Source organism: Trichomycterus rosablanca, chromosome 2 (genome assembly GCF_030014385.1).
Source record: "Trichomycterus rosablanca isolate fTriRos1 chromosome 2, fTriRos1.hap1, whole genome shotgun sequence".
Classification (NCBI taxonomy): Eukaryota; Metazoa; Chordata; class Actinopteri; order Siluriformes; family Trichomycteridae; genus Trichomycterus; species Trichomycterus rosablanca.
The window spans coordinates 24,930,610-24,944,112 of NC_085989.1; the positions used below are offsets into that span (position 1 = coordinate 24,930,610).

The 13,503-nt window shown below is 38.5% G+C and overlaps 1 protein-coding gene across 1 annotated transcript; it reads left to right on the plus strand.

Moving 5' to 3' along the window:
* The first annotated feature begins 1,986 nt into the window (after positions 1-1,986).
* Positions 1,987-13,297, plus strand: psmb2 (proteasome 20S subunit beta 2). Its single transcript, XM_062990458.1, has 6 exons — positions 1,987-2,183; positions 4,252-4,374; positions 5,402-5,472; positions 10,684-10,846; positions 12,808-12,857; positions 13,043-13,297. Exons 1-6 carry the CDS (start codon positions 2,093-2,095, stop codon positions 13,142-13,144), a joined length of 600 nt encoding a protein of 199 aa, XP_062846528.1. The 5' UTR covers positions 1,987-2,092; the 3' UTR covers positions 13,145-13,297.
* Positions 13,298-13,503: the final 206 nt, after the last annotated feature.

Sequence of the window (13,503 nt, forward strand, 5' to 3'; positions counted from 1 at the left end):
TCTTTGGAAGGGCTGTGGGATATAGTCAAATTTCCTATTCTACATACCCAACTTTACAGATTCTCCCAAGCTTCATCAGCTAGCATGACGAGGATTTGTGCCATCTTCAGGTATTTTATTAGATGTTTAATGGGGTTTAAATGAGCTTCGGCTGGGACACTCAAGGACATTCAGAGACTTGCCCCAAAGTCACTACATTGTTGTTTTGACTTAATCATTCAGGTTATTGTCACAAGTAATGGTGAAGAGTCACCTCAGTCTGAGTTTGCATGTTTTCCAGAGGAGGTTTTCGTCAGTGATATTTTTGTATTTGGCTTCATTCATTCATCCCTAAAGTCAGACCAGTCTCTTAGTCCCTGCTGCTCTGAAGCACCCCAATGGCATGATGCTGCCACCACAATGTTTCCCTGTATTAATGTTATAAGCAAGGTGATGTGTATGGCCTGTTTTAGATAGACAGAATGCTTTTATTTGTCATATATACATATACGGGTGTACAGTACAACAAAATTCTTTTTTCGCCATATTTCAGCTTATTTGGAAGCTGGGGTCAGAGTGCAGGATCAGCAATTGTACAGGGCCCCCGGAGCCGAGAGGGTTAAAGGCCTTACTCTAGGGATTCGAACTCTCAACCTTTGAAACTGATAGTCCAAATCTCTACCCACTAGGCTACCACTGTCCCTATTTTCATGTTTCATGTCATGCCATGGTGCTTGCTAATCTCCTCAAAGAGTTATTTTTTTGTTTATTCAGACCAGCAAATCTTTTTGTCATTTACAAAACTCCAGCAAAGCTTTTGTTCAACTGTGGCTTCTGTCATAACTCCCACCATAAAGTCTAGGTTTATGGAGTGCTGCAAAGAAGGTTTTCCATCAAGCAGATTCTCCTATCTCTATACAGAACTTTTGGAGCTTTTATCGGGTAACATTTGGGCTCTTTTTGACTGCCAGTACCAAGGCCTTTCTTGCCTTGATGCCTAATTTGTTTGAAAGGCCAACTCTAGAAAAGTTTTTGCCAAGCTTCTATGCTTTAGATATTGTTTTATATTATTTTATATTCTTTATGTCTAGTTGAGATCTAGACATACCTCAAAGATGACTTAAGCAAAATGGAAAGCATACAGCAAAGTGTCTGCTTTTGTGAATAAAAGATTTCAGGTTTTATTTTAAACTATTCTTTGAATCATGTCAGTTCAAAATTAAATTCCAAAAAATTGTGCAAAAAGTCAAGGGGTCCAAAAACAGTTGCTTGTGTAATATTTACTGCTCAGTAACAGATTTTTAAAAATCAAAAATCTGCAAAGTTGGTGCACTAAAAACTTATATTCTGGTAATTTGGAGCCTTAAATGAATGTAATCTGTAGATGAATCTCTTTTTTCTCTACCAGGGTTCATTATCTTACATGAAATTTATATCAACCTAAATCTGAGCTAATGGGATGTTTTGTGGCATTTTGCAGCACAACATGGAACCATAGTTTTCTGCTGCTATAAAAAAAAAGTACACAATATGAAATACACTGAGGTGCCAGTAAAACTGGTACAGACGAGCCTATGCAAAATACATGGCAATGCCACCTATGTATGTTTGTTCACCTGGCGTTCCATGGAACCCCTGGTATGTCTACAGGGCAGTGTAGCCTAGCTGTTAAGGTACTAGACTAGTAATCTGAAGGTTTCCGGTTCAAACCCCACCACTGCCAGGTTGCCACTGTTGGGCCCTTGAGCAAGGCCCTTAACCCTCAGTTGCTTAGACTCCATACTGTAAGTCGCTTTGGATAAAAGTGTCTGCTAAATGCTGAAAATGTACAAACATCTCTGGGTTTGTGCTCTTCCAGTAGGACAGAAACTCATCTGAGTTTGGGGTTTTACCTTTCCCACCTAAGTCACCAGATCTCAACGTTATTAAACACATCACCAGCCTGGTAAAATCAGTTTCTAATCACGTGACACTCAAGCCTCGCCGGTGTCACTTTTGATGACGCAAGAAGAGTGCGCCGACGTGCTGAACTTTTGCTGTGTAATTTCTCAGTGTGTTCATTCAAAGTCCGTGTATCTGCATTTCTGCAGTAGAATTATCCAGTGTATGAAACATGGAGTATTTGATCGGAATTCAGGGGACGGATTTTGTGCTGGTTGCGTCTGATAACGTGGCCGCCAGCAGCATTATCCAGATGAAACGAGGTAAGATTTGCTAGATCTTTGCGTTAGCTTGCAAACGTAGCTGTGTTGTTAGCACACCGGCTAGCAGTTTGCTAAATCACGCAGCTAATTAAATGTGGCTAGTTTCGAATGTTCTCAAAAAATATATGTAGTAATTCAATACTGTCTTGTTAATTTTACAATTAATAATGACTAAGTTGTCCAGGAGGATTTTATAAATTCCTTTTGAGCAATGCTAATTTGTGCTAACGAGATAGCATTGCACTTTAGTGCACAGACCAGATTGTCTGTTTCATTAATTATTAAAGCCACTAATTATAACTGGTTATGTTCTACACTATAAAGTAAAGTTATAAATATATACTGTTGTTGCCGTGTTCTTACTGCCACTTTTTGTTGATCTTATGTAAATGTATGTTCGCAGTAGCTACATGAGTTAGCAAAACCTCTTTTACGAAAGTGAAAGTGATTTTTGTGCGCTTGCTAGCAAAGCAGATAAATGTTTTTGTGTGTGTGATTACGATAAGAAAGTGATAATGTGCTTTTATTTATAATATGGCTGAACCACAAGGTTTAGATATTATAAAATAAACCACATATTACTATCAACAAAGTTATAAGGATTGAGACCGTCGTCTTCAGTTTTATATTGTTTTGAAATGCTGTCATATAAGACCTGAACGGTTTGTGCTGGTATGTGTAACAAGATGCAAATCTTCCAATTTATTAAGGGATGACAAAGGGCGGGGATCGTTCTGTAATGTGCTCAACAATCTTTTTAGAAAGTTTGTAAGTGGTCATGCTATCATGACTTTATAAAAGGAGCATTAAAGAAGTTGCATGTGAGCAAAAATGGGTCATGGTTTGCCACAACAATACATAAAGTTTAGGAATAAAATTTCTAAGAACTTGTCCTGGGTTTGATCCCCAGGTGAGGCGGTCCAGGTCCTTTCTGTGTGAAGTTTGCATGTTCTCCCCGTGTCTGTGTGGGTTTCCTCCGGGAGCTCCGGTTTTTGACCACAGTACAAAGACGTGCAAGTGAGATGAATTGGAAATATTAAATTGTCCATGACTGTGTTTGACATTAAACTTGTGAACTGATGAATCTTGTGTAACGAGCAACTACCGTTTCTGTCATGAATGTAACCAAAGTGTAAAACATGACCTTAAAATCCTAATAAATTAAAATGTGACGTCCTAGTTTGTATCAGCAAGAGAATGACGGGCTACATTCTACATGTGATCCAACAGTATGACTTTGTCATTAAAGAATCCAGGTGCACGATTGGCCTTTCTGAAGAAGAAGAAGATATACTTTATTTGTCGTATATACATATACAGGTGTACAGTACAATAAAATTCTTTCTTCGCATATCCAAGCTTGTTTGGAAGCGGGGGTCAGAGCGCAGGGTCAGACATCTTACGGTGCCCCTGGAGAAGACAGGGTTAAGGGCCTTGCTCAAGGACCCAACAGTGGCTGCATAGCAGAGCCTGGATTTGAACCGCCAATCTTCCGGTTGATAGCCCTAACGTCTACCCACTAGGCTACCACTGTCCCTATTTCTGCTGATGACTAACTATTTAATAACAGACAGTTTACTGTATTTGCAGTTTCCCATTGTATAACTTGTAACTAATAAAAGAGATTCTGGATTGTTGAGTAGGTTGTGTGTTAGCAAGAATGGTCCATTTTCACAACAGTTGGTGTTCTCAGTACCCAAACATTAACAAAATGTTAAAAGAAAAGATGATGTAACAAAGTCAGATATGCTTGTGTTGAACACATCAATTAAAGTAGAAATATGTATATTAAAAGTAAATAACATTTAAATGTTACAACATTAAGCATTTATTCTGTTTTGTTCTGTTTTCAGTTGAATGCAGAAACATATTTGTGAAGCATTGAAATGACCAAGCTTCTGTTCACTGTAGAGTTGTGTTAACTTATAAAATGCAGCAATTTGTCCAGGATTGTGCAAACTGTGTTTGTTCGAAAAAAGACTGTAAAGAGTACAGCATACAACATTGTTCCATACATGAATGTACCTTAATATGTATGTAGATTTAATTTGATTTTTGTTCCCCACAGACCATGACAAGATGTTCAAACTGAGTGAGAAAATCCTGTTGTTGTGTGTCGGTGAGGCTGGAGACACAGTACAGTTTGCAGAGTATATTCAGAAAAATGTTCAGCTCTACAAAATGAGAAATGGTAAATAACACAATTTCTGTACTTAATCATCTTTTCAGTCTCATTCAGTAAATACTACTGGGCTTTTTGGTTAATTACACCTTAAGTAAATCTTTTTAACCTTGGGTGTGCTTTCCTTTAAATGTGCAACAAACAAATATATTGTTTTAATGAACCACTAACTTGAAGTTTTGCAAAGAACATGATAGGATTGCATATTTAAAATATAAAATTGTATTAAAGAAGGAAACATTGATATGCATAGTACCTGATAATTTGATGGAGATTGGTACAAGGGTTCTATTTGAGCTATTTGAGTTTGTCCTCCCTTAAATCTTGTTACACCTTTGGGTCTGTATTGCAATGTAGAATGAGCATTTGATAACACTGTCTAAGCAGCTCACTGTTAAATATATTGTCATGCTTAGTGGTTAAGATATTGGACCAAAGACCCAAAGGTTGCTTGTTCAAGCCCCACCACTCTCAAGTTGTCTCTGTTAAGCCTCTGAGCATGGCCCTTAACCCTCAACTGATTGCATTATATTCAATCACAATTGTAAGTTGCTTTTATAAAACTAGCTGTTAATTGTCAAAATTGTAAATGTAAAAAAGTTTAGAACAGAACAACCCAACAATTGTTCATCAGTGTGTATGTATATATATATGTGTATATATATATATATATATATATATATATGTATATATATAAGCTGCTTCACACAGACACACACAATCAGGTACAGTGAGAATACCGTTCACATGATCTGTTAGAATATTTTTTATTAGTCATTAATAGTTATTGTTAAATGTACTACGGTGACACATTGAAATAAAATGTACAATTAAATCTGAGCTGTCAAAAGGGAAGATAATAAATGGAATTTGGTAAAGAAGTATACATTTAAATACATTTTATACATTTACATAGCCAATAATGGCGTTATGTAGTTTTCAGCAAGGCTATGTCATCTTTATTTCACACACTATCTTTTTTGCTATTTTCTTTAGCCATAAAAATGTCCAAAAACCTAACCTGTGTTTCTTTCAGGATATGAACTCAGTCCAGCAGCTGCAGCAAACTTCACCCGGAAGAATCTTGCAGACTATTTGCGCAGTAGGGTGTGTTCCATTTTGTTTTTTTATGTTTTTTAAAACCTTAAATTAGCTATACAGAACCAAATACTGTCATAGCAGTACTACACGCTGCCATGTTTAACATTGCATTCCTTAACACACACTTAATAAAAGAACCTCCACAATGTACATACTGCCAAGTACCCATTCCCATGAAGCATATTCTGACCGAATGTCCAAAATATTGACGAGAGAGACAACTTTTAATATCTAAAATCATAAAGGACATATTTAACCACACCAATGCAGCTGCAGTAAGTAAATTTCTCAGAGGCATAAAACTAAAGTCCCATATTTAAACCTAAAAAAAAGAATCAACCGATGAAGACTGTGTCAAGAACTATACCTATCCTGCCATGAAAGAACCCATAACAGTTAAACATAGTGTTAAAACATAATAATAATAAGATGATAATAAAATAATAATATTTCCTAAATGGTTTATGAAGGGCTGCTGTTCCCAAGTAATATAATAGAAGCTTTCAACCCTAAACACTATAAAAAAGTAATTAAAATTCTTGCAAATACTGGACTACTCACAAACATCTGAAAACAGGAAACAGAGAAAACAGAATACATCAAAATTTAACAAAACACCTCTCAGCCATGATTATTAACTTCGTGTAAACATGGCGTTAAACCCCCCAATCAGTCAATAATTCACGAATATAAAACTGAGGACATGCATATGAAGATAGTTAAAACAAACCAATGGGTTAACATGGCATTAAACCAAAAAAGTATGTGAATCAGATCTTGTGCAAATACAAAATGTATAAAAGTTTACACCAAAAATACCTTTTTACCATTAATAGAAAATCAAGAATAAAATGTGACTGGTTGGCTGTGAGGCATTGAGGTTAATGCACCAGAGTAATTAATTTAGTCATTTTTTATATTAGCGAAATGTTCTGTTCTGTTTTGAGGTTTTTGTAAATAAGTTGACCAAGGCTGTTTTAGAGGTAAATAATATTAGGCACTGTCCATAATAATATTAGTTACTGTTTTTAAAAAAAATCTACCCTGGGTTGTGCTTACAAGCCACTTAACTCCCTGTGTAAAGATGCTTCTGCTCAACATAAAAAGATGTGCTAATTTCAGCCTAGACACACAATGCCTGCATTTACTATTTATGGAATGTATAACATTAGGGCAAACAGAGTGTAAATGGATTCAGTTTCACCCTTGGTTGGTGAACATTTATTAACAAATAAATCTGTAAATCTGACTCATGCTGGGTTGGCAGCACTGCATTGCACACTGCTTGCTGTGAGTCATTGAGGCCCTTGTTGATGGTGATCATAGACAGATGTCAATACGTTGAGAGTGTAAGGTGTGAACAAGGTCTCTGGGGTCTGTTGCACCTGTGACTGCTCTGTAGTATGATTCTGCCCATCTCAGATGGCCCCATTCAGTGTGTGTATGTGGGTGTGCGCCCATCTGTGTATAAGGCATGTCTACATTGTGGCCCTGTTGTCTGCTAGCTTGTCTGTTAATTTGTTAGGAAGGTGTAGCTGCTGCTTGTCACAATAGCAGAAGGTAAAAATAATTACAAAAAACAATTAGAGCTTTTGATGCGGGAGGGGAGGGGAGTGAGAGGGGAGGGGAGTGAGAGGGGTCCCAGGGGGGAGGAGAAAGCCTTGGGGGCACTGAGCCATGTTCCCAAATCAACATGCTTTAACTGCAGCACTAGTTCATGGTTAAAGAATGGCCTCCAATGGCTGCCTATCAGCCTTTCCTCAAAGGAATTTATGTGCATACTATATAGGATTGGGTGTGGTCAGGTATTAAGTATAATAAAAAACAACAGTTAAGCCTAAAATAGTTTATATATTATAAAGTAAATGCTATAAAGTCTTTGTCTCATACTTTGACTACATTTTAATAACTTGTGCTTTTTCATTCACTTTAAAATATGGTTACTGAGTACACATCAGGTGATGTGGCAAATTAAAGTTAAATCTGGTAAATAAAAGTGACAGGGGGACTGTGAAAATGATAAGAAGCTTGGTTGAGGGATTAGTCCTGGAATATCCTGGAATATCCAGAATTAAATCATATACAAAATGTTTGGTAGGATTTATAAAAAGCAGTTGTAGCATGAAAGCCATCAAACCTCAACGAGCACAAAAAGAATGGGCAAGATTTCCACAAGAGGTGTTAGAAGTATGTTAGCACTTACCAAAATATTAGAGGTTATCAAGGCAAAAGGAGTACTGAGGCCTGGGTGTTAAATAATAGTGCACATTGACATTGGTGAAGAAAACTACAGTGGTATAAAGTCTACTCGCCTCTGATTAAATAGCCAGGCTTTTGTGATGTCCAAAAATGAGACCAAGACCAATTATTTTAGAACTTTTTTCTTTAATGTGACATATAATCCATACAATTCAATTAAAAAACTGAAATCTTAAAAAAAAAAAAAGACATTTAATAAATAAAGTTGATTTATTATAAAAATAACGTGGTTGCAGAAATATGCTTTATACTTTAATATGCACCTTTTGATTTGATGAGCTGTCTTTTTGGGTAGGAGACTATCAGTATGGCACATCTGTCATTTCATTGTCATTTTCTGTGCACAGCCTTCTTCAGGCAAGTCCACATATTTTTAGTTGGATTTAGGTCTGGACTCTGGCTGGGGCATTCTTTCATCTTTTAGGGAAGCCATTCTTGTTGTTGTGGAGGTGTGGGTGGTTGTCGAGCTGAAAAGTGAAATGTGCCAAAACTGACTGATATTTAGAACTGTTCATAATTTCCTCCACCTTGACTAAAGCCCTTGTTCGATCTGAAGAAAAACAGCCTCAAAGCATAATGCTTTACTGTGGGTATGGTATTTTTTTGGTGATGAGCAGTGTTGTACCTTTCAGCCTGGGCCTCATTAGACCATAACACATTTTCACACATGCTTTAGATTGTTGCTGTGTATTGGTGGCTTCCTTGACCAATTTTCTTTTTGTCTTTTCGTCAATTTTGGAGGGACGTCTAGTTCTTGGTAATGTCACTGTTGTGGCACATTTACAAACTTTATACCTGCCCCAAATTGCATACTTCTGCATTAAATACTAGGTATTTAGATATATACTGGTAGAATCTGATCCTACTATTGCAATATATCAGTATGAAAAGAGTATGTTGCATCTTTGTCTTGCGTAAGTCTTATGATAATACCTGCCTGCTTCTCCTTGGGGGCGGAAATCCCGTAGTGACTTCAGAGAGGTACAGTGATATTGTGCATGCTGCATGGACCAGGCTTCAGAAAAAAACAACTGGGCCTGCAGGGAACCCCTGGAGTCTTTTAGCTCCCTCAGACAGAGATGGCAGAACAAAAATCGCAGGAGAGAACATCCCCTCAAAGAAAGGAATCAAACAAGGGTGTTCAAATATGGAAAAAAAAGACCTCAATCTTTCAATCTTTTTTGTTTCAAATTGCAATTAAAGTATGCCCTGCTAATGTGCTGTTGTGCTGAAATATCTGAGGTAATTTACATGCATACTTATAATAATCTAAGAATGATTAAATTTCAGTAGTAATTAATAATTATATAGTATAATATCTAAGCATACTGAAATACTTCAGTAATCCCAACTAGGCAGTATGTTATGTGGGTTCTGCACAGTACCAATGTTCTGGAGATATGGGTTCAAATCTGCCTCTGGTAACTGTCTGTGAAAAGTTTGGCACATTACTGCATGTGAGTGAGGTGTTTGGATGAGTGTGTGGTGCCCTGTGCATGTTGCATTTAATATACACACGTATTTAATTATATAAGTTTATTATTGTAAATAGTTCATCTAACACCCATTCCTATTGTCCAACTTTACCTCAAAATGATGGCCCTAGAACCTCACTGTTAAAATAATATAGCATTCATCAGACAATCCTGTGTTTTCCCCTAATTATTTTGTACATTGGGATTGTACTTGCTATGGTTTTCTACATCCAGTATTGGGCATTTATTATTAAACAATACTTTGTGTAGCCCAAACAGTCTCACATCTTTGCTTACAGCATCATAGCTGCATCCCCAGACACAAATAATTACTGTCGCCATATTGCAAGGTACTGCCACAGTTGAACAATTCTAAGAGCAGATGCGGAAAGCTGCCAAATTCAAGAAAAAGGTGGCCCTGGGCGAGGGATACAGGCATGGATAAACATTGAAATACATCACAAAGAAAGTGAAACATGCCCTTCTTTTCTCTCCCTGAGCTATTTTGCATTAAAAGCCCTATCTTGATGTGCAGCATTGAGTGCTTCTGGGCATTTGTGGGCACGATGGGTAATATTTAATAACCTGTCCTCTTGGGAAAGTTGACAGAATTGCTATTGTGGTAGGAACTCAGGTGGGCTATTATGAAACAGGTGTTGAGTTAAGAGCGAATGGGTGTTGTTAGCACCCCCGAGAGCTCCTATTGCCTGCCCTCTCAAACAGCCTTGGCCTCGTACCAGTTTTCTACAGGGATAGTAACATGCCAAGCAGCTAACACTTACACTTCCAAACATGCCCTTGAGAGTTTGAAGGCAGAGACCCAGATCTGATTTGATGTACGTCTGTAGCATCTAAACAACATTTAAGATGCAGCCTTTGTCTAGAGCGCTGTGATGATGCCAGGTGAGTGGGTAATATATTCAGACTTTGGCACAGGTATGCACAGAGAATGCAACTTCGAGCAGTAGGAAGGAAAAGACGAAGTGTAAAGCAGTTGTAGATGAGCAAAGTTTAGTGAAAGGTAGAGGAAGCAAAAGAAGTTTTAATGAGACCTGGCGCTGCTCCAGGGCGTCGGGCGAGTGTGGGAGACTTTGGGAGGAGACAGGAGAGGGGGAGGTGGGTAGTCGCTCTAAGCAGCGGGGGTGCTGTCTTCCAGCAGATGTCACACTGCTGGTGACACCAGCGACCCTTAAGACCGCTTGACACCCCCCCTCGCGTTCTCTCCGGTTTTACTGCTTCACACCTTATGCTCTCTCGCTCCTTAACACTGGTTTTAATGTTGATAATGCAGCTTCTCTCTTTCATTTTGGATTAGGACTTGGTAATTAAAAACAGTGTTTAAGATTGTAGTGAGAATACAGTCTAACTTTAAATTTACAGCATAATTTGAGGTACACTTACTTTTACTACCATCACTTTCTTTGTATTTCTTCTAGATTTCTTAGCTTCTTTTTGAACTTATATGCTTTGATTCTTCCTTCAGACTCCATACCATGTGAACCTGCTTTTGGCTGGTTATGATGAAACTGACGGGCCTTCGCTGTACTACATGGACTATCTCTCAGCTCTGGCTAAAGCTCCCTTTGCTGCACACGGATATGGAGCTTTTCTTACCTTGTCCATCATGGACAGATACTACAGACCAGGTGAACATGCTTACTGTGTTCTTTTATTCACAAACCTAGAAAATCTGGGACATTCCGTAATGCAATAAAAATCAGAATAAAGTTGTAGAAATTTCACTTTAAACCTCTATCACCACCACACTTCATCTACACTTACCCACCTGGACACATGTTAGAATGCAGTTCACAAACATCACTTCAGCCTTAACACCATTGGTGCTCAGCATCTGATTGAAGAACTGAGCCTCCTGGGCCTGCACACCACCTGCAGCAACTGAATCTTGGACTTCTGGCTGGGAAGACCTAAGTCCAGCTTAGAAGCAGTATCTCTAGCACCACCACACTGAGTACTAGTGCCCCCCAGGGTAGTGTGCTTAGTCTAGTGCTGTTCACACTGCTTACTCACAACTGTGTGGCACTGCACTTCTCAAACCACCTCATTAAGGTTGCTGATGACCTGACCGTGGTGGGTCTCATCAGCAAAAGTGATGAGTCAGCATACAGAAAAGAAGTGCAGTGATTGGCAGACTGGTCAGCAACCTGTATGTAAAAGTGGACAGAATATAAAATATGGTGGTTGGCTTTAGAAGAGTAAGGAGTGATCATTTCCCACTTAATGTCAACAACTCATCTGTGGAGTCATTGTTATGAGCACCTAGTTTCTTGGTGTGAGTTGCTTAGTGGAGAATCTCACCTGGACCCTAACACCAGCTCCATGGTCAAGAAAGCTCAGCAGCTTCGCTACTTACTACAGGGACTAAGAAGAACTCAACCCACCCATTATCCTCACCATGCTGTATAAAGTCACTATAGAGAGAATCCTGAGCAGCTGCATTGCTATCTGGTTTGGGAATTGCACTGTCTCTGACCACAAGACTCTCCAGCAAATAGTGAGGACAGCTGAAAAGATCATCAGGGTGTCTCTTCCATCCATCACGGATTTAAAGCACACAGTGCATCTGCAAAGCCCTCAGCATTGTGGAAGACACATCACACCCCAAGCATGAACTCTTCACTCTACGCTTTGTGGAAGGAGCAAAGCTGAGTTGTGGCTCTACTTGTGCCAATCTTTGTCACCCACTTCATTAGGGCAGCTGTAGCCTAGTGGTTAATGTACTGGACTAGTAATCAGAAGGTTGCCAGGTTGCACACCACAGCCAGGTTGCCCCTGTTGGTCCTTTGAGCAAGGGCCTTACTCCTCAATTACTTAGATTGTATACTGTCACAATCACCGTAAGTCGCTTTGGATAAACAGCGTTTGCTAAATGCCGTAAGTGTAGTTTAAAAGGAATGTTTACATTTAAATAATTTAGGTATTTTAACATCCACCGTACACAATTTTGTGAATACGGTAATTCAGTATTCATTCTTTTTGTTATGCAAAAAGAAAGCCAAACATCAATTATATGCAGAAGTGCCACTGAGTTCCCTGGGCCTGAGCTCATCTTAAAGACGAAATGGACCACTCAACTGTTGCAAAAGTGCAAAAGCCAGCATTTCATGGTATGGGGTTGCGTATATGTGCAGGTACCATTGAATTTTAGTGAGACATATGCTGTCATCAAGGCAACCAGAAAGTTCATGGTTATTTCAGCAAGACATTGGCAAGGCTCATTCTGCATGTGGTACAACAACATGGCTTTGTAGACACAAAGTGCAGGTGCTTGACCAGCCTTCCTACAGTCCAGATCTGTTTCCACACAACCACCTTGCTTATTAACCAACTGCTTATTTACACATACACATTGCTAATAAACAATTGTGACAGTGCTCTGCTTTTCCCATCATGTCATGCTGTATAATAAAAAGTTGTCAATTTATAAACCTTAAACCTGTTTCTGTGCTAAAAACATGTCAGATCTCACATTCCTTCTATTATTCTGTAAAACACTTACTCTCTATTACCTATATCTGTGCATTGCCTATTGTGTGCTATGACCTAATGCTCTAGAAACTAAGCACCTTATTTACTCTGTGTGCAGATCTGACACGTGAAGAGGCTGTAGATCTCCTGAAGAAGTGTGTAGAAGAGGTAAACTACTTTACCTACAATCTGTGCTCACATTAAGCGTGCAGTCTAAGATGTGTAATCATAACTTTACCTAATTTCTAATAGTGCAAAGATGTCTTAAAATTAAAAAGTGAAGGTTAACTCTTTAAACAAAGTTAAGCAGCAATTGCCCAGTCACTAATGCGTTTTGATTTTTTACCTTACAGCTCAACAAGCGCTTTATTATGAACCTGCCTTCTTTCACTGTTCGTTTGATTGATAAAGATGGCATCCACGACATGGAGAAACTTCCTCTGGGTGCTAAGTGACCTTCCACTGTTGCAGCTTCTTACCGCCCCTCTTTTGTACTGCAAATCTGATTCTTTATGTTCCAATAAAACCTCCCCCTATTACAGTGCTTTGTGTTCATCCACAGTAGAAACACATCCATTTATTAATATTAAAACAATATTTTGTTTTCACATGGAGTTTGTCACGATTTTGAAACAAGAAACACACATTCACACAAACCACAAGTATTAGGTTGTGTTTTATTTTGTGATTTTTCTTTTGCATAGAATAGCCATTTTAGCCAAATAGTTTTTCATTTATGCATTGTCATTTTCACTAACTGCTGGTCAGGAACACAAGGCAAAAAAATCACCCATGGACATGGTGCCAATCCATC

Bases quoted from the DNA above. Each gene is read 5' to 3' on its own strand.
- psmb2 (XM_062990458.1), top strand. From the start codon at position 2,093: ATGGAGTATTTGATCGGAATTCAGGGGACGGATTTTGTGCTGGTTGCG. The intron at 2,184-4,251 runs GTAAGATTTGCT...TGTTCCCCACAG, and splicing joins CATTATCCAGATGAAACGAG to ACCATGACAAGATGTTCAAA. The intron at 10,847-12,807 runs GTGAACATGCTT...CTCTGTGTGCAG, and splicing joins GGACAGATACTACAGACCAG to ATCTGACACGTGAAGAGGCT.